The sequence below is a fragment of the Hemiscyllium ocellatum genome, chromosome 21 (assembly GCF_020745735.1).
Source record: "Hemiscyllium ocellatum isolate sHemOce1 chromosome 21, sHemOce1.pat.X.cur, whole genome shotgun sequence".
Lineage (NCBI taxonomy): Eukaryota > Metazoa > Chordata > Chondrichthyes > Orectolobiformes > Hemiscylliidae > Hemiscyllium > Hemiscyllium ocellatum.
The window spans coordinates 53,186,917-53,209,184 of record NC_083421.1 but is presented as its reverse complement, the minus strand read 5'-3'; the positions used below and the strand labels follow the sequence as shown (position 1 = coordinate 53,209,184).

Below are 22,268 nucleotides of genomic sequence, written 5' to 3'. Positions count from 1 at the left end.
TCTAGGCCAGTCCAGAATTCTCGAAGCACTGTAATGCACCAATGGTATCCTTTTTCCTTCCCGGATAAGGTGTCTGCGGATTGATTTGGGAGAATGAAAATTCTGTAACATTCATGTCGCCAGTTGCCAAAAATAGAGCTCTACTTGTGAATATCCTGCCACTGACTCTGACCCTCCTCCTCTCCCTCAGGTAATCATGCTCTGATGATGGGCACATTTGAGTACAAATGTTAAAGTTGAGAGATTGGAATTTGGATCTTATGGCTGGTAAAATAACATTTTATCACTAAGAATCAGAACTGACAAATGCCTTTGCTCATTTTATTGACTAGTTCAGTCAGTGGGATGAAAGCACTGAAATGTTATAGTGAGGTGAAGAACAGAACAAGAAACAAGCCAAATATTGTGATAAAAAAACAAAGACAATCCTCAGGAATGTTGCTATAAAGCACACAATAACTGGATGCTTGAATGGGACAGCTAAATGAATGATAAATTTGATCAGAACCTGCATAGATGATACTAATAAGATGCCTTTCCAAACACACAAATAATAGTTTTGGAGAACAACAAACAGAAAATGTATTGTAAAAATAAAATTATAACCCACACACAAAACTATGGTTTTCAATTTATTTTTTTCTTTTAAAAAATACGTCAACGACAGACTTATCCTACTGAAGGCACTACTATTTTTTATCTCAGAGCTAGTTGGCTAAAAATAATTTTGCTCAAAAACAAAAGATTTGGAAGAACTTCACCTCTGCAGGAAATCATTAAAACCATGAACAAGGCACATTTACCCAAAGTCCTGTGCACTTCATTGTACACATCGCTCTATCCAGACATGACACTCAGTTTCTAGACAGTGAGTTGACCATTACTGTCTACAGGTATCATGAAAGGCCTCAAGTGTTCGGAAATCTCTCCATGTGGGAGGCAGTCCATCCTGAAGAAATTTTCCACAGCGCTGACATGTTGCTTGGAATAATTTAATGTAACTTCTCAGCCATGTCTGGAGAGGCAAAAAAAAGAGACACACACAAGATTAATATCTCTTGCAACATTTTCTTTTTCTAATCTTAAATGGATCAATTTTGTTTTACCATTTCCTTCAAAAGATAGATTCCAGTTCAACTAAAAGGTAATTTAAAATTAGTTGAACATCTTGTACACTGTTATGCTCCATCTAATTTTATGTCTTTGTCAAGTTTAAACACAACCAGGAATAATGAAATAATAAAGAAAGCATTTTATAAAATTTTATGAAACAGAAAAAACAAGTTATTTAAAATGACATAACTATAATATTCCAAGCACCTTCATTAGTTGTATTTGGAAATGAAAGATAAAGCTGAAAAATCCACACCATTGCACCTTAATAAGCTTGCATTAGCTGTTTAAAAGGCTAAGGAAAAAAAAACAAACATTCAGTACACTGAACTCAACACATAAGAAAGCAACAAAATGACAGGGTTGCTCTAAGTAGAGGTTGGCACCCAAGGGGGTTTGAGAGCTGAAATTTTGGGGTCAAGAAGTTGCAAGGCAGCAATGGCCACATAGAGCACTGACTTGCTGTAAGCAACAACTGTGTGCTCTCACACTCACCGCTGATACTTCTCGCTGTCTCAGGTCTCTTCGCCAGCCTACTCACTTTCATGGGGGTGGGGAGGGGGGAAATTACAACTTTCAAGCCATAAAAATTGGGCCACATTGGAAAAACATTTCCTTAGCAATGCATTATGTTATGCTGGAAAACATTTCCATGTGGACTGAAAAATTAACTTGTCATTGCTCCATCCAGAAGCCCAGGGAGTTTCGCAGCTTTCTACATGAGGAAGACAATTTCAATTGGAGGTTGAATTTTGTGTGCCAGACTCTTGATTTTTTACAGAAAAAAAGTGGGCTGATCATCACGCAGAAACCCTTATTAGATTTTGAATGAAAACAGGATTAAAATCAGTCCAATTCACTTTCCAGTCCAAAAGAATCTGCCAATGCTCACTGACACGGCTCACACACTAGCAAAAACTACTTGTTCCTGCGCCTTTATGGAACCATTGTCAAGATACCAATCTATTAAAAGAAACAAAATTATTTAGTGACAAGAAATCAGTTAGTGGATTGATTTAAATAGATAACTGGACAATGCAGTTATAAAAGGTTCCAGGACTGGACTGGAACATGTCATTTGAAACACTGGGACTTTACTACTGCCTAGCACACATCCTACCATGCATTAGAAAAGGCAACATGAAACATCTGAGGGGGGAAATGAACTACTAGCCCAAGGTAGAATACAGCCTTCCTATAACTGCACACAAAATAGGAAAGTGAGAAGCCTTTGCCCTTAAAGGAATGATTTCAAAGCAACTGTAATTTCTTTTGCCAAAGTCTTAATGACATATACATATCCTATTTAATTTGTATGTTTATTAACTTAATGGAAGACCATTAATGAAATATTAGGATACACAGTTTCTCCACTAAACTGTGTATGTGCCTGGTTCCAAGAGGATGAATAGGAAAACTGGAATAAAAATAGGCCTTTTAGCCTGCTCCACCAATTAATTCTGAACATCCAAATCACTGATATATATTAACAACTGTGGCCCAAGTACTGATCCATGCAGTACCCTAACAGTCAGTCTCCCAATGACCCATTTATTCCTACTCTGTTTCCTGCCTGTTAACCAATGCTTAATCCATATCAATACATTTCCTCCTGTTTCTCCTCATGCTTTAACCTTGTGAACCAACTTTATCAAAAGCCTTCCAAAAATCCAAGTATGCTATACCTATTGACCCTTCTTTATCAAGTTTGACAGTAACAACCTCAAAAAATACACCAAGATCGTCAAACCATGATTTCCAATTTGTAAATTCATGTTGACTATACCCACACAGACCACTTTTACCCATGTGCCCATTTATCACATTCTTTATGACAGGTTCTAGTATTTTCCCTACTATCGATGCAGGACGATAGGGTCTGTAGTTCCTGGATCTTCCCACTCTGCTGTTTTCTTAAAAGAGTGACATTTTCAAGCTTCCAATCTGCAGAAATCGTTCTAGAATCTATGGAAAATGATTGTCAATGCATTGAATATCTCTATAGGCATCTACTTCAGCACTTTGGGATGTAAATCATCAGTACCCAGGAACTTAATTTTCAGCCTGGTAATTTCTCCAATATAATCTCCTTACTGATACTAATTTTCTTCAGCTTCTCACTTTCTCTCATCATTTGGATTTCTAGCATTTTCCTCAGTAAAAGACACAAATTAATTAGTAAGCTTCACTGCCATTCTCCTTCCTTTGTATAAATTCTCCTGACTATTTTCATTGGACCTATATTTGTCTTAGCAATTATTTTTGTATCTGTAGAAGCTTTTACAGTCCAGTTTTTTTTGCTTGATTGCATTCAAATTCTATGCTTCATTTCCTTATCAGTTTCATTGTTTTCCATTGCTGCATTCTTAAAAAAAATCCCCAATCTTCTGATTTATTTCTACTTCTTGTCACTTTTCTTTTAATCACATACAATCCTTAGCTTCCATTGTCAGCCACAGCAAACTGAACTTTTTGGATTTTTGCACCTTAAAGGAAAGTTTAGTTGCTGCATACCACATAGTCATTCTTTAAAGACTAGATTAGAGTGGTGCTGGAAAAGCACAGCAGTTCAGGCAGCATCCGAGGAGCAGTAAAATCGACGTTTTGGGCAAAAGCCCTTCATCAGGAATATAGGTGGAGTGCCTGAAGGATGGAGAGTTAAATGAAAGGAGGGTGGGGGTGGGGAGAAAGTAGCGTAGAGTACAATAGATGAGTGGGGGAAGAGGATGAAAGTGATAGGTCGGGGGGGGAGGGGGATGGAGTGGATAGGTGGAAAAGAAGATAGGCAGGTAGGACAAGTCATGGGGATAGTGCTGAGCTGGAAGTTTGGAACTGGGGTGAGGTGGGGAAAGGGGAAATGAGGAAACTGTTGAAGTCCACATTGATGCCATGGGGTTGAAGTTTAAAGACTGTCCATTGCATCTGAATGCTCACAGTACAGCCATACTATCAAACGCTGCATTTCCCCTGACCAGTTAAGCAAATGGTGAGAAAGCCTCAATCCCGTATTGATAGCGTATTGCGAGTATTGGTGGATTGAGTCCTCAGGGATTCAAATATGTCAGTAAGGTGCAGAATTTCTAAAACGGAGTTTTGTACAATACTTTACTGGCCACTGACTAATGCCAATATTGATGAGAAGTAGAAAATACGGCTTGGTGTTTCATTTTAGTGAGGACACACTTACAAAGTTATCACACCTAAAATATACAAATCCTATGCAAATTCAAATCTCTAGACTGTTTATTGCTTATAAAGCGATCTTTAATTAGTTGTTGTATCTGTGGGACTCTAGCCATGTCAGTTACAATATGAAAAAAAACATTAATAACTTGCATATCCTTCTGAAACAAGATGTTAGCAAAACATTAAGTTTCAGTAAAGCCCTTAGGGATCCTATTGGTGAATGAGCAATCTGAATTACTGCATTTTAATTTTGCAGATCACATTATTATTAAATATGATACCACTGAAATGAAAACAGCATGAAGCAAATTACCTTTTAAGATACATCAAAATTAAACTCAGTATTAACCCTTAGTCACTCAAATGTAATAGTTCCATTCAAGTCAAAAATAGGAAAGTAGCTTGTCTGTTTTCCCCCCTCTCCCCATCACACACAATATTGCAAACCAGACAGTCATTTCACAATTCTAATTCTTGTCTTTTTCTTTTAATGGAAGTTCACTACTAAACCGACCTGAAGTTTCAGATTAATAAGTCATGGGTAATGTACTGAAAATTATTTTTGCATGTCTGTAAATAAGATCACTTCCTCTGCATGTGAATACACATTCTCCAAGCAGTTTGGCAAAGCAGCATATAGACTTTGCACTACTTCTGTTCAGAGGAGGCGAGCGATGGTGGGCTGGAAGGCAGGGTGGTCCAAAGAGAAGACAAATTTTAATTTTGCTTGTTGGTGAGACACAGATGTGTGACCTGGCACAGTGTGTTCAATTAGGCATATAGTTCAGCAAGAAAACCTTTAGATAATTTGAGAGTTGTAAGCAGTTGCTTTGCTCAGTTGGATTCAAATCAAAAATAATTCTCCTGATGAGACACGATCAGTGTACGGTATACAGAATAATATCCCTGCAGTTTTCTCAATTTGACTCAAATTGGAAATTATGTGCTATTTCAATACATTTAAAATATAAAAGGGTCCCTTGATCAATTTAGAAATTCTCAGTTATGACTGAAGCATTCAGTTCCTCAAAATTATTTTGACTCTGAACATTTGACTTTTGGAATAATATCATTTCTTCATTTTTCTCCTGAGTCAAATCATTAACTACTAACAATTCACATAGTCAAGAATAAGTAAGTAAATTAGACAAACATTCTTGCTACTGGCTCAAAAATGCAGCTGCACAAATGCCAGTGATCATACTAGAGACAGGTTTCTTCCCTCCTGTGAACTATTCAATTGGAATGTCAACGGTCAAAAACAGCTGTGGTGAAGATTGTAGACATTGATAGTTTTCAAACACAGCACAAATGTAATACATTTTATTAGTTAATAAAAAAAACTTTAATTTTGTACAGAATCCTCAGACAACCATTGTTATATTCTTTATTTAGATCTTAGACATGCTCATTACATGGATTCCTTCGCACTGGAAGGGCAAGATGGTTTTGATTGTTGTTTCACGATGGAAATTGGTACATAATGATCAACCAGAGATACACACAACGTCAGTCTGACTATTAACAAGGCAAATCTGGTGGTAATGATTTCTCTCTTTCCATGTCAGTTTACTGTAACTGTTCTGTAATTTACATGAGAGTTAATAAACAAAACTTGAACTCACATGGAACATGAACATGTCAGCTGGCGTCAGGTATTTTATTGCAGGAGACATAAATCAGTCTACAATTGGATCCATTACATGCAAAACATTTCAATGCTTGGGCCATGCATTTTCAGCTGCTTCATCAATGAATTTCCCTCCGTGAAAAGGTCAGAATTGGGGATGTATGCTGATGATTGCACAATGCTCAGCACAATTCCCAATTCCTCAGATACTGATGCAGTCCATGTTCAAATTCAATAAGATCTGGATAATATCCAGGTTGGGCTGAACAAATGGCAAGTAATATTCACACCACACAATGCCAGACAATGACAATCACCAAGAAGAAACAATTCAACCACTGCCCATGACATCCAATGGTTTACCTCCCATGAATCTTGCACGAAGACATCCTGGACATTGTGATTAACCAGAAACTCAACCATACTTGCCACATAAACATTGGCTACAAGAGGTCAGAAATTAGGAATGCTGCAATGGGTAACTCCCTGCCTGACTCCTTAAAGCCTACAAGGCAGAAATCAGGAGTGTGATGGTGTACTCCCCACTTGCCTGGATAGGTGTAGTTCCCAACAACACTCAAGGAGCTTAATACCATTCAGGACAAAGCAGTCTGCTTGATTGATATAACATCCACTCCCTCCACTACCTATGCTCAGTCGCAGCACTGTGTATTATCTACAAGAGACACTGCAGAAATTCACCAAAGATCCTTAGACAGCAGCTTCCAAATCCATGATCACTTACCAGGACAAGGGCAGCAAAGTTTTGGGAACACCACCACTTGCGAGTTCCTATCCAAGTCACTCACCACCTGACTTGGAAATCTATCACTGTTCCTTCATTGTTGCGGAGTCAAAATTCCCTCCCTAAGGGCATTGTGGGTCAACCTACAACACTTAGACTGCAGCAGTGCAAGAAGGCAGCTTACCACCATGTTCTGAAGGGCAGCTAGAGGTGGGCAATAAATGCCAGCCATCCAGTGACACCCAAGTCCCATGAATGAATTAACACAAAGCAGATCTGTTGCATTATTACTGAATGATGGAATAGGCTCAAATGGCCTACTCCACCTCCTAAGTATCTTTCAATACTTTCAGGTGTTGAAAGCCTTTTGAGGGCAATTGCTAAATGCCTGTGTCAGGACAGGAGTGGATAAATCTCACAGCAGCGATACATCTGCTCATGGAAAGGTCAAATGCTCTGGCGCTAATTTTAAATCTTGCTGATAGACTCGTTCCAATTTTAATTCTTTTAAATAACCCATTGCATAGTTACATCTTTGGCAAATATGTGAATGATATTGGATGGGTGCTGATTTCACCATGACTATTCTCTCAGAAAACTTTAAATGCAACAGACAAATATACATAATCTCATTTACCTGCTGTACTGTTATCCCTGGCAACCATATTCCTTCATCCATCTGCACTTATCTAATCTTGAACATTGATATGGTTTCTGTTGTAAATCATTTATCTTATATAAAGAGTTCATTTAATCTTGAGCAATGATCTGGCTGATTCCAGAATATTTATCTCTCAGATCATGGCAGAACAACCAGTAGAAGTAACAGAAACTGAGTTGCTATAGAGGGAGTACCTAGGGTTGTTTCCTGACTGTGGTGTGATTCGAACTTGTGTCTGTTGAATTAGTCAAGACGACAATAATACAAAAAGGGAGACGAGGCAGCATTTTAATATCTGACATAATTTACGAACACAAGTTAAAAAGCGAATTTTGAGAAGATTTGTAGCTCAGGCTGAGGTTCTGGATGTAGGTTTGCTCAGAGCTGGAAGGTTCGTTTTGAGACGTTTTGTCACCATACTAGGTAACATCATCAGTGAGCCTCTGGATGAAGCACTGGTGGTGTAGCCCACTTTCTATTTATATTTTTGGGTTTCCTTGGGTTGGTCATGTCATTTCCTGTTCTTTTTCTCAGGTGGTGGTAAATGGGATCCAAGCCAATGTGCTTGTTGAGTGTATTCTGGTTGGAATGTCATGCTTCTAGGAATTCTCATGCCTGTCTCTGTTTAGCTTGTCCTAGGATGGATGTGTTGTCCCAGTCGAAGTGGTGTTCTTCCTCAACCGTACGTAAGGACATTCGTGAGAGTGGGTCATGTCTTTTTGTGCCAGTTGACGTTCATGTATCCTGGTGGTTAGTTTTCTGCCTTTTTGTCTAATGTAGTGTTCGTGAAAATGAACCTTGCAGCTCAGTGAGTAAACCTACATCCAGGACGAGTTAAAAAAGATGCAGAAGAGGCTAACACATTTAGTCCACCTTGTTTAATAGAAATGCAATTAGGCAATCCTGAATTGTATCAAATAGCCAACTCGTATTGATTTGGGACCAATACCTGTGCAAGGTAAATGGAAAAGGAGACCATTTTAAATATAGCCAGTGAAAGTGGGTAGTCGTCCATTCATTGATAGTTCCAACAGAGTACCAGAGTTAATTTCTGAATGGCTCACAGTCTCACAATGCCAATTCACTTCGGGATTAAGAAAACACAGACAAAAACATGAAAGCAATTTTCTTGACTAGGATTATGTAAAGATGTGCAATTTTACCAGACATATGAGGTATGTATGACAATAAGAAAATGCCAAGCATAAATTAAACCAGGACGTTTTAATTCTTCTCAGTTTTTGAAAAAATATTATTAATAGATTGTGTAGGATTTCTACATAAATCCAAGAGTGAGAATAAATGTTTTAACAAAATTATCCAGCAAATGTTGGCCAGTTGCAGAATTGCATCTAATGATCAAATTATCCTGGAAAGAAAACATATCTTCAAAGTGTGAATGACAGGTGCAATACATGGGCTGTTTGCCATTAATGGGATGCTGCTGTTGAACCAAAATGATTTTCTGCTTATTGCATAAATGAATAATGAGCTTTATGAATTTCAGTACAAGCAAGTCGCATCCCAGCGACTGGTGGACCACATCAAAGTCCCTTTAATGGCTTTTAACAAACAAGGTATTAACTGAACCCAAAAAGCCTGTGTTTGCAAAACTCTCAACAGTGTCAAATATCAGATGTAATTTTGAAACTGGACAGCAGTTGTTGGATAATGCTGTGGTGCGCAAAGAAGTTTTACTGCTGCATAGACTTTGTCCAATTGCATTCTGAGGGACGGTCCAATTCTTCAGATTTTGTTTGTACCGGGGAGAAAGTGGAAAGGGGTTTTAGAAAACCAGTTGCAGGAAGGTGTTGTCTTCTGGGGCTAATTAGAAGGATTGATAGATTCTTGGAATCAAAGTGTTTTGCACTGTAGGATATCAATCAGTCCATTGTACCTGTGTTCAAATATTTGAAAGATATATTCATTCGTCCAACATTTTTAAATCTGCTTCCACTATCCAAAATGTGAAAATTACAAAACATGGAGGACTGAAGGCCTGTGACCAGCTGTGTGCCACAAGGATTGGTGCTGCATCTACAACTTTTTTTCATTTATCTTAATGATTTGGATGTGAATACAGAAGAAATCGTAAGTAAATTTGTAGATGACACCAAAATTGGTGGCGAATTGGACAGTGAAGAAGGTTATCTCAATACAACAGGACATCAATCAGATGGGCCGATGAACGATGAGTGGCAGATGGATAAACATGAAGGGCTGCATTTTGTAAAGGCAAATCAAGGCAGGACTTAGACACTTAATAGTAGGATCCTGGGAGGTTTTATTTTCTTTACTCATTCATGGGATGAGGGCATCGCTGGCTAGGCAGCTTTTATTGTCCATCCCTAATTGTCCAGAAGGCAGTTAAGAGTCAACATCATTGTTGTGGGTCTTCAGTCACATGTAGCCCAGACCAGGTAAGGATAGTAGACAAGCAGGAGTCTGGAAGAACACAGTAAGCCAGGCAGCATCAACTAAGGACGGAGGTTTCCTTCCCTAAAGGACATTAGTGAATCATGGGTTTTTCCCGACAATTGACAATGGATTCATAGTCATCATTAGACTCTTAATTCCAGATAAATATTGAATTCAAACGCCACCATTGGCCTTGGCAGGATTCAATCTGGGTCCGCAAAACACTATCTGGATCTCTGGATTAACAGTCCAGCAATAATAACACCAGGCAATCCACCTCCACTAACAAAGAGACCTTGGGTGCAAGGTGCATAGTTCTTTGAAGGTATAGTCACAGGTAGACAGGGTAATGAAGGAGGTGCTTGGTACACTTGCCTTTATTGGTCAATGGATTGAGTATAAGTGTTGAGAAGTCATGCTGCGACTGTACAGAACAATGGTTAGGCCACTTTTGGAATACAGTATTTAATTCTGATCTACCTGCTATAGCAAAGATGTTGTGAAACTTTCTAGGGATGGAGGGTTTGAGCTGTAGGGAGAGGTTGTATAGGCTGGGGCTATTTTTCGTGGAGTGTCAGAGACTGAGGGGTGACCTTAAAGAGGTTTATAACATCATGAAGGGCACGGATAGGGTGAACAGCTAACATTTTTTGCCCAGTGTAAGGGAGTCCAAAACTAAAAGGCATAGGTTTAAGGTGAGAAGGGAAAAATTTGAAAGAAAGCCAAGGGGCAACTTATTCACAGAGGGTGCTGCATTTGTAGAATGAGCTGCCACAAGAGGTCATAGAGGCTGGTACAATGACAACATTTAAAAAGAATCTGGATGTGTGTGTGAAGAGGGGCTTAGAGGAATATGAGCCAAATGCTGGCAATTGGGACTAGATTAATTTAGGATATCTGGTTGGCATGGTTGAGTTGGACTGAAGGCTCTGCTTCTGAGCTGTATAACTCTATGATTTGCTGTTTTCACCTAAATTTTACACTTCATTTTACACTTTAAAATATACATGGAGATTCAGAGATTTGCAGTCCATTTCTGATTGTGTACTCACCATGAAAGACCTGACAACCACATCTGGCATTTGAGGCAGCTGGTAATGCAGTAATGCTGTAGTAGCATGGTCAGTCACCTGAAAGGGAAAGAAATGCAATAAAAGATAAGTGTATGGCTATTCAGGACCGTGCATAAGTGTCTACACAGTTGAGGATATAAAATAACTTGAGTTAAATACATGCTCTCCACAAAATTCTGAGCTGGGAATCTTGTCAAAAGTTAATCAAATGCTGAATAATTTTAACCTTATAATAATTTTATTTCCTGGAAAAAAGTTTCATTTTGTCACTGGAATTACAGTTTCTTCATTCATTTTATTTGGGAACATGTACATTTGAAAAATGTAATTTGAATAAATTAAAAATAAATTATAAATTAAAAAAACAGTCTTTCGAAACAAAACAAATCATGATACTAACTTTTTTGTAATATTTGCTTTACAACAGAGTTTCAGAAATTATTTTTTATATTTTGACATTCAATCTTTCATTTATTTTCCTTTAGCTATGCAAACAGCATTACTCCCCAAGTGCTCAGTGGTAAGGAGGTTAATTATAGAATGAGCAGATCTCAATTGTTCTCAAGTGAGCACTGGATACTTTAAATAGGCTTAGGCAGGGCATCTGCTCTTGGTCACTACAGACTAACCCTCATTGGAAAGCTATATTTGTGGATATCTGCTGTAAACCTTGACTGGCCAAGAGTACATCACTGGAATTAGTTTCAGTTTGCTATATAAGGAAATTGACAAACTTGGGACAAATTACCTTTATGGTGTTATCCTTTACAACATAATGGTAAAAAAAAAGAGGGCTAATTGTTATCATCCATTGAACATCCAACACTCAATTGTTTACCTTACTGATGAGGTACTAAAAAGTTTCCAACAAAGCTTCAGAACAGAAAGTGAGACATTTTATGAAAAAAACTGTAGTATTATAATGAAACTATTTGAATAGTAAATACAGATTATCAAATCAGAAAATAATTTTGAAAATGTACAGCTTCATTAGAAACAGTTCACATAAGTATAATACAGTAATAATGATGTTGAAATTAAAAAGTGGAATCTGTCAATTGCACTGTATAATTCAATGTTGAATGCAGTGAAAAACACAGGACACTTAACAATAATCTGCGATATAAACGTTGCAGAGTTATAACTGTGCCCCAGCATTTCAATAAGCATAACTGGTCAACTGAATATAACCATATGTCCATATTGCACAGAATATTAGAAAACAAGAAGTGGACACAAGGGAATCTTCTCATCTGGAGCTGAAATCACTTAATAAATCACTATAGTGATTGAACTGTTGGACATCTAAAGGGATCCATGCTTTAATATCTTGGGATGTTGAAGTTTAGCAGTTGAATTTCTTCATAACTTGAAACAGTAAACTTTCCAATTTAAACAGGATGGCTTTGAGTCATCCTGAAAGAAATGGATAACTTTTAATCCATATAAACACCTGTATAAAGAATTAAATGACACGGACGATAATAACCATTATCGATAAAAATGTAAACTTTGGGACTTGGGTAATAGACATCGTATTTATTAGCTATAATATGGAAAATGGTCAGTTGGCAAAACTTGTTCTTCAAAAGTTGGGGCAGTTATGTCAGGATGGCTCATCTAAGGGAAACAGCTTTGCAGGGAATAATTACAATCATTCACGTGAATAAATTTTGGAAGACTTTGGGAACAAATATCGAGGTCTGATCGCTGAGTTGCAAGGTTCATTTCCAGACATTTCGTTACCTTACTAGGTAACATCTTCAGTGGGCCTCAGGCGAAGCAATGCTGAAAACTCCTGCTTTCTATTGATATGGGTTGGTGATGTTATTTCCTGTGGGAAATGAGGCCCACTGAAGATGTTACCTAGTAGGGTAACGAAACGTCTGGAAATGAACCTTGCAGCTCAGCGAGCAAACCTCTACCCAAAACCTCAACCTGAGCTACAAATCTTCTCAAAATTAATCTATAATTTGTACCCTTAATATAGGTAAGACTTTTATAAAATAAAAAGGATTTCAAGAGTTCCTCAAAGAATATGAATTCTAGAGAAACATGAAAACCTTCTCACTGTAAATAGGTAAGCCACTGTTGTTACAGTAAGCGAATCACTAACCACAACAAAGGGTATTCTGTTTTTTACATTATGTGTCTCATGCTTACTCAAAACAATGTTATGAATTATGGAAGGAGGTTGACTGCTAACATGGAGGAAATATTGTAACAATAATATGCAATCCCTAACTTGTAATCACTACTCAGTCAGCTTTTCAAAAAAAGTACATACATGCTGAGATTAGTTGTAAAATTGCTCACTCTATAGTCTGTCCTGTTTTATTGTTGAATTCAATATGGTGATCAATGGTAAGTGTTCTATGCAACTAATCTGTTATGACACGAACAGAACTCTCCACCAGACAACTTAACTGAAATAGGAATTCAATTGTGGTGTTTTTGATGTAGCTCTAGGATGGAGATTTGTACAACAGTTATGCACCATGTGGTTGCTTTTTGATGTGTGTAGCTTTTGAACACTATTATTTGAACTGCAATCAGAATAAACCATGCTACTTGAATAGTAACTGGAAGTACATGTCTCCTTCCATTTTTCTTTACTTCCTGTGACATAAGCAAGGATCACTAACAACATTAAGTGTTAATAAATTTGCCCAAGAATCAGGCCTTGCTTAAAGTCAAGCTATTGCTGTTCTTACCTCTCTTTTTGCTCTTGCTCCCAGTTTAAATTACATCAGGGTTGAATTCTCTCTTGCACTGATCAAGCTGTTATTGTTACGGAATGGGCCATTATTTTTTCAGCGTCCATGGTCAGATTCAAACATTGAAAATATCATGCGTTTTATCTCAATGTTAGGTGAGTACCTCCAAATGCACCACTGTGACACTTTCATTTACACATGGGCCTTCCTGAAACTTGGAATGAAATGGACAAAACAACATTGAATTTAAGAAAATTTTATGCCACCACTGTCTGGAATAGGTTCTAACGTGGTTTCAAGTGGTGAACTGGGTCAATGGCCACCATGACATTCATGTGTGAAACCTTGCAAAAATGCTCTGAATTTTTAAACAATATCTATTCATGGATACTCTGACCAATAAAGGTAAGCATATCAAATGCTTTCTTCACTAACCTATCTACCTGTGACTCCACTTTCAAGGAGCTATGAACCTGCACTCCGAGGTCTTGAAGATGGGGATATTTGTGGAAGCCCCACCTCCTGTTAGTGGATCAATTATCTACCACATTTCACGATTAGATACAGTAGGCCAGCTTAAGCGTAGATTTGGTCTATTGGTTGTGTGATTGCTTAAGCCTTGTCCTTTATATGCTGATTCTGTAATTTGGCGTGCAGATAAACCAGTGTTGTAGCTTCACTAGATTTAGACCTCGTTTTTAGGTACTCCCTCCTGTACTTTGCATTGAACTAAAGTTGATTTCATACAGTGCAGATATATCAGACGATGGGATTACAGATGATGTTTAAATACAATTCTGCTGCTACTGATGGATGGTAGTGCCCAATGGATGTTCAGTTTTGAGTTACAGGATCTGTCCAATGCCTTCCCTATTTATTATTATAATGGTACTGCCAGACACCATGGAGGGTGTATTCTCAATATGAAGATGGGACTTTTTCTCCACTGCATAAATTGCCATGGATAAACACATCCATGACAGGTACACTGTTGATCATGGTCAAGTAGACTTTTCCCACTTGCTGGTTCCCTCATCGCTTGCCACAGACCCAGTATTTGCACTTGTGTCATTTAGCATTCAGCCAGCACAGTCAATAGTTGTGCTGCCAATCCATTCTTGGTGTTGGACACTGAAGTCCCTTAACTGGGGTACATTGTGTCTTTTCCACCCCGTGTTTCTTGCAGACTGAACACCACTTGGACTAGCTAGGATTCATAAAATGCCCATTTTCTGCTGCATCTAGCAAACTGCTGTTAGGCCAATAGACTGCTCAGTGACAAATATCTGCTAATGGTTTGAAAAGTTAGTTTTGATCCCAGTATGGGCTTTGCCATGATGAATGTTTGATTTTACTCTTTCAATTTCCACAATATTTTCATTTTGAAAATTCTTTGCAAATGCACCTCTGACCCCTTCTTGCATACTTAGTAAGACTCATGAAAGGGCATTTGTCTAAAATGAGAAAATTGGACATATTCATGCGCATATGTTGCTTGCCTACAAACTGCAATTAATGAGGCTCTGCACACCAGATAAAAGTACCTCTGGAGTAACTGGACAGAAAGGAACATATGACAAACTGAGAACCGCATGTTCTTAGAACAGAACAAAGCTGCTTCTGAAAGATCAAAAACGTGACTGAAAACCACAGGGATGGGAATGATCCTCGATGAGCAACTACTACTGGAACAAAATATCAAACTTGGGGACAGATGGTGAACAGAATTATTTAACAATAATGCCAAAAATAATCTATTTTCAGTTGTATTCGGGAAAGGAATTCTAGTTTACAGCCCTCAATTACCTCTTTTAAAACAAAAGAGAGTAATCACAGAATCCTGGCTTGCTGCAGGAAGGGGACTCACTCTTTCACAAATGCATGCACACACAACCTTCACTCAACATATGTAAAATCTAAGTAAAACTGCTTAAGAAACACATGCAGACTGGGTTAATTATGATTATAAGATCATAAGGCATTGGAGCAGAAATTAGGCCATTCGGCCCACTGAGCCTGCTCCACAAGGATTAGTTTTTCAACCCTATTTTCCCACTTTCTCCCCGTAGCCTTTGATCCACTCGACAATCAAGAACCTATCTCAGTCTTAAATACACTTGATGACCTGGCCTCCACAGCCTCCTGTGGCAGTGAATTCCACAAGTCCACCACTGCCTGATGAAAGAGGTTTCTCCTTATCTCCATTCTAAAGCGTACCCCTTTGCCCTCAGGTCCTCGTCTCTCCTGGCAATGGAAATATCTTCCCAACAATCACTCAGTCAAGGCTGTTCGCTATTCTGTAAGTTTGAATCAGATCCCCCCATATCCTTCTAAACTCTATCAAGTACAGTCCCAGAGTCCTCAATCATTCCTCGTACGTTAAGTCTTTCATTACCGGGATCATTTTCGTGAACCTCCTCTGGACCAGCTTCACGGCCAATACATCCTTCCTGAGGAATGGCATCCAAAATTGCTCACAATTCTCTAAATATGGTCTGACCAGAACCTTATAAAGTCTCAGAAATCCATCTCTGCTCTCATATTCCAGTCCACTCAAGATTTACAAGGATGTTGTCAGGATTAGAGGATTTGAGCTATACGGAGAAGTTGAATAGGGTAGGGCTGTTTTTCCTGGAGCATCAGAGGCTGAGGGGGTGACCTTATTGAGGATGATAAAATCATGAGGAGTGGGGACCGGGTAAATAGACAAGGTCTTTTCCCTGGGGTGGAGAAGTCCAGAACTAGAGGGCATAGGTTTAGTGTGAGAGGGGAAAGATACAAAAAAAAAGAGACCTAAGGGGCAACTTTTTCACACAGAAGGTGGTAAGTGTATGGAAAGGGCTACCAGGAAGTGGTGGAGGCTATTACAAACACAATATTTAAAAGACATCTGGATGGGTATATGAATAGGAAGGGTTGGAGGGACATGGACTGGGTGCTGACAAGTGGGACTAGATTGGGTCGGCATGGACAAGTTGGACCGAAGAGTCTGTTTCCGTGCTGTACATCTCTATGACATGAAAAAATACTTATGATCTCAAGTATTTGCAATGTGGTTTTTCAATATTTATTCAGAGGATGTAGGTATTGCTAGCTGCCCAGCACTTATTACCCGTCCCTAGTCACCCTTGAGAAGGTAGTGGCGAGCTGCCTTCTTGAACAGCTGCATTCCACCTGGTATGAGTTGACCTGTGGTACGTGGTGTAACATTGATGCAATAAAAACAAAAATGTTAAGAATACTCAACAAGATAGGTAGCAACAGTGAACAGAAAAATGTTATCAACTTGAAACACTAAGAATTGAAGCTGCCTGATCCACTGAGCATTTATCTTTACTTCATATTTTCAAAGTCTGCAGGATTTATTTTGCATAAACATTTGAAGCATTGTACTGTAAGTCTACTTTAAACCATCATTTTGCAGCACAAGTGAGGACAATTTGGTCCACTGTGTCTGTTAACTCTTTAAAGAAGCTATATACTTAGTTCAGTTCCTTTGCCCTTAGATTTCACCTACATAAATTGCTGGGAGATGTTGGGACAATTTTTGAGAAATTTGAGGGGGAATTTAGTAGAGATATTCAAAATCGTGAGGGATCTGGACAGAGTAGACAGGAGTAATTGTTCCCATTGACAAGATCCAGAAACAGAGGGCACAGATTTAAGGTAATTGCCAAAAGAAGCAATGGTGACATGTGGAAAAATATTTTAATTGGTTAGATTCCAGAATGCGCTGCCTGAGGGAGTGGTGGCAGCAAGTTTAATCAAGGCATTCAAAAGGGTATTGGATTATTATCTGAAAAGGATGAATGTGTAGGAGTTTGAGGGAAAGGAGGGAAACTGGCACTTATTGAATAGCTTCTTTAGAGAGCTACCACGGACAATCGGTTGATTGATCTCCTTCTGTGTTGTAACCATTTATTGATTTCTTCACAATATACATTCTGCTTCAAACATGTTCCAACAGCAAAGTTCACATTTTAACCAATTTTGATATAAGAAACATTTCTTAATTTCAAATTTTATTCCTTTGTTTAAACATACATTTCAGATCCTGTCGTTTTCAATTCTGACTTGAGGAAATTATGCCAGAATTATTTTACTGAAATTTACCATTTCGTATACTTCTATTGGAATTTTTCTTCTTAGCCTTCCAATAAAAAAAGGTCAATATCTCTATCCCTTCCTCACAGCTACAATTAGAAGGCATTTTATTCAAAGATGCTATAAGTGAGGCATTAAAAATAAAACTTTTCTGAGGGAATATATTTGCAAATTCTGAGGGAATACGTTGACACTCCCCTCCAACTTACAAACTTTCCACCTCAAAAACAGCCACTGCATGGCTGCATGCAAAACAGTAAAATTTGAAAATCTTAATATATTGTCAGCTCCAGTTTGCTTATGATGGTTTAAAAAAGAAAGAATTCTTTATTTTCAAACATTAACCAGCTATTAAGAGGTTGGAGAGTTCAATTCCTGCAAAATGACAAATATTCATAATTTACTTCTAACTCAGCCAATTCATGTGCTTTGGATGTTTTCAGATATAAACACCACTTTTATTACGATATTTAGGAGTTAGTGAGTTAATATTGAACTCCTTGGATTCTTAAGGTCAATGCATCAATTATGTTTGCAGTCAACAATACACTGAAGTCTCAATCGAGGATGGTTGCATTTTGTAGTAAACATAATGGCCAGGTTAACAGAGTTAACGGTTATTAAGGAATAAACAGGACAGCAATTTCCAGAACTTCTGCGTTAAGTCAAACGTAGAATTCAGGAAGTTGCTAGATCAGTTGCCCTGCTCCTTCAGAAGCCAGAACAAAATATTGACAGGAGCCTGGATATCGAAGCAGATGAAATGAGTGCAAGTGCAGGAACTGCATGACAGATATCTGCTAAATTTGCCAGAAAGGCTTAAGGCGAGTCCATTCAAATGTAAGTGGACTTTTTTTTTAAAAACAGTGCAACATGTCCTAAGTACAGCCTAACAATCTCCATCACTGAAACTGAACCTTTACAAACATGGACTCAGTTTTTTGGATCTTAACCATTGTTGGAGATACAGCAAAAATCAAAATGCTGTTAATTTGCTCTGTTTATTTTATTGTGTCCAATCCATGTTTCTTTACTTCGTAAATGATTTGTCATTAAATAAAATGCTCCAACTTCCATTTCATGGTTCAGAATCTGTGTGCAATAGTAAGATTTTTCTCAAATTGATCAGTTAAAGAAGTTCTGAATTATTATCCTGGTTCACACGGGTCCTAGATCCCTTTAAAGGTGTGCTACAATGAAGTAAATTTCCAATTAATACAACACTAAGAGCTAAATACCATGGAATATTATGTGAATCAATTGGTAAGTGTTGAACATTTATCACTGATTGCAGAAATCAGATTTGTGTGCACATGGTAACAGGGATGAAACTTTCATGTAGCAAGATCTGGAAGATGGTGAGAAGTGCATTCTATTACTAGATTACTTGCTTCAAGTTATTAGTGTGCTCATTTCGGTGATGGATGCATTTTTCTGCACCTTCCTTATGAAAGTAAGTTCAATTAATTTGAGAAAATAACAGCCAAAAACACACGATACTGCAAATACTGACTTAAAATCTCACAATCTTACAGATACAATGCACATGTTTTCAGTCACATAGTTTATTGTAATGTGGTAGGCAAATATGTTGTTACCAGCTCAGCAGACTTGAGTCAGGAAAAGAAAAATCTCAATATTCAATATTGTATGGCTGGGTTTGGCCCACATCATGAATTTAGAGGAACCTAGTTCCTGTTTCTTAGATGACTTATTAAATTAGTATTAATGAAATTAATTAAAATGTTATTAATTACTTGTTCATTTGGCAGTGAAGAATTTGAAAACTATTGAAAAGTGACATGTTGTCAAAGCCGTTTGTCTTGCTCAGTCAGGAAAACTTCTTCCCTGAATAGGACATGAATGTAATTAATTAAAATCTGAAATTTTCCTCTTTTTAGTTCTGAGGCCCCAACTGTGCTTTTGCAGACCATTTGCAAAACAATTACATTTTTTGTGTAAAATGGAATATGTACAATTTTTTTTACTGACACTAAGCAACAATGCTTATTTCTAATGCTGGAAAAAACTTAGCAGGACAGGCAGTATCTGTAGAGAGAGAGAGAGATAGACTGTTCACATTTCATGTCGATGTCCTTCTGGCAAAACTGGTTATCAATCAAAAACACAGACTCCTGTTTTTCTTCAGTCACAGTTTGCAACACTTCCTTTATTTTACAAACAAATCAAAATTTACAACCTCCATAGTATTTCGTTCGCTTATATAAACCAGTTTGAATATGGATCTTACAAGCATAAAAATCTCTCTCTTCCTCTAAACGGCTGAAAGCTTTGTAGTTGGACATCAATAAAATCATATTTGCATACTGGAAGTTATAAAATAATGAATAAAAGTGACCTGCAAATCTCATGTATCAGCAGTGAGTAATTCATTATGGTTTAAACATGAGACTTACAGTGAATAACTAAACACTGCTTCACAAATTCAGGAGCTCTGCAATGTTTCACTCATTGATGCTAAAGCGGATTCTCACCATTGCTCCAAATTCTGCCTGAACGAATATTCTCTGTTGCTGGTAATGACCTAATCGCATGCAGTTTAAAAGATTGAAATTGAGGAACACAGTCAGCCCGTTCCAATCACGGGTAGACAGCTGAGACAATTGGCTCATGTTCTCCTAAGATGCACCTCACTTGTTTACCTGCTCCATCGAGGACTGCTGGTAGACTCCAACACCAAACACATTGTATATGGGCCATGAAAATGGACAAATATCAATACGACTACTGCTGCATTGTTTACCAAAACATTGGTATGACCAGAGATGATAGCAGCTAAAGGACAAAGAAAAGCTGAATAGTTGATGTTGCTTTAATCCCATCCCATTGAAATAGCCCCAACACCACCACAGCAGAAACTAAAATTCATGTACATGTGGTAAAGTTGTACCCTGCCCAACTTGTGCCTTTTAATGATAGGGTAGATTGTTGGAAAGTGTGCACTCTGTACTTAAACCAGGACAAAATGGTAGGGGACACTCACCTTCTGAAAGACTTGGTAATTGGATTTAGACCAAATGTCCAGCTGCAATTAAAAAGGCAACCATTAGATTAATTGTTAAAGATTTCAGATTGTTAAATATTAACAAGGTATACTCAAGGGAATTTCTGAATGCTAAACAATTTAGTTCTGCATGAAAGAAAATGAAATATATTAATTGGAAGAGTTCTGTCAAAAATTAACTAGGCAACAGTTCTGATTATGAGAAACAATAAAAGGTATGGAACAGTAGTTTAAAAGTTTACCTGCTTAATATTGGAACATGGTTATAACCAAACCCAAAACCTGCAGATCGAACTTAAGAGGCACAAACTAGGGAGATTGGAGAGGAAGTAGTAGCAGTCAAATTCAACACAATTCCCAATGAAATCAAACACCCAGCATCACCAACTTCAAAACAAAACCGATTTGTCCTTTTCACTCAGAAAAGGGTTTGTGTGCATCTGTGAAATGGAATATTGATGAGACAGCAAGTACTCTTTTGAGATTTTAACATGCTTCTTTGCTGATTATGTGTGTTGTATGCAAACTAGGAATGCTGTATGCTGTCAAATGTGTAATAAATGAGCCAATGTTCAATCCCTAACCTTTTTATTTAACTAAGATAATAGCATGAGAAAAAAAATCACAACTCTTACTATGAGTAAGCAACAAATTGAAAGTGCTTTGGGTTGCAGGACTATGTATATTAGGAACTGGATTGAGGCCTTAATCTCATTTCATATGGGACCGCGTCTGCTAGTAGACAGAACAAAGTCTGGACTGACTTTGAATCCAAAATTGGAGATGAAAGACCAGGGTCTCAATCATCTACATCACCCATTTTTACATTCCAAGAAAAATAATTTAATCACCAGTGCACATACATACAAATAAACTTGAATAAAACAAGGATTAACTCAGATGCAACATAGGTTACATTAAATTGTTTCCAAGGCATAATCATCTAAGCCTCTGATCTGTTTCATTATTTGGAGGGGAGTCTTTTTTATCCTAACACTGATGAGTACATAAATTCACTTAAAAAAAAATCTTGCAATACAATTCTTACCAAAATAAGAAATACCTGAATCAATTTCTAATAAAAAGTATAACATATTTGGGGCAGCATGGTGACTCAGTGGTTAGTACTGCTGCCTCACAGCACCAGGGACCAGTGTTTGATTCCAGCTTCGGGCGACTGTCTGTGTGGAGTTTGCACGTTCTCCCAGTATCTGTGCGAGTTTCCTCTGGGTGCTCCGGTTTCCTCCCACAGTCCAAAGATGTGCAGGTTAGGTGAATTGGCCATGCTAAATTGCCCATAGTGTTCAGTGATATGTAGATTAGGTGCATTAGTCAGGGGTAAATATACGGTCGGGGAATGGGCCTGGGTGGGTTACTCTTCATACGCTCGGTGTGGACTTGTTGGGCCGAAGGGCCTGTTTCCACACTGCTGGGATTCTGATTCTGTTTTTCATATTAAAGCAGGACTTGATACGAATAGTTTACATATCCTGTTAAATGCTAGGTAATGTGGGGAAATATCAGAGTCACAGAATCCCTACAATGTGCAAACAGGCCATTCGGCTCAACAAGTCCACACTGACCCTCCAAAGAGTA

The 22,268-nt window shown here is 37.9% G+C and overlaps 1 protein-coding gene across 1 annotated transcript in view; it reads right to left on the bottom strand.

Annotated features, from left to right (window-relative positions):
* Positions 1-619: 619 nt before the first annotated feature.
* The window catches only part of med27 (mediator complex subunit 27), a 238,276-nt gene continuing 216,627 nt past the window's right edge, over positions 620-22,268 (bottom strand). Inside the window, exons 6-8 of the mRNA XM_060841477.1 lie at positions 20,652-20,693; positions 10,806-10,883; positions 620-1,015 (exon numbers count right to left, since the gene is read on the bottom strand). Coding sequence (XP_060697460.1) covers positions 881-1,015; positions 10,806-10,883; positions 20,652-20,693 — 255 coding nt within the window. The 3' untranslated portion in view covers positions 620-880. The remainder of the gene's footprint in view (positions 1,016-10,805; positions 10,884-20,651; positions 20,694-22,268) is intronic.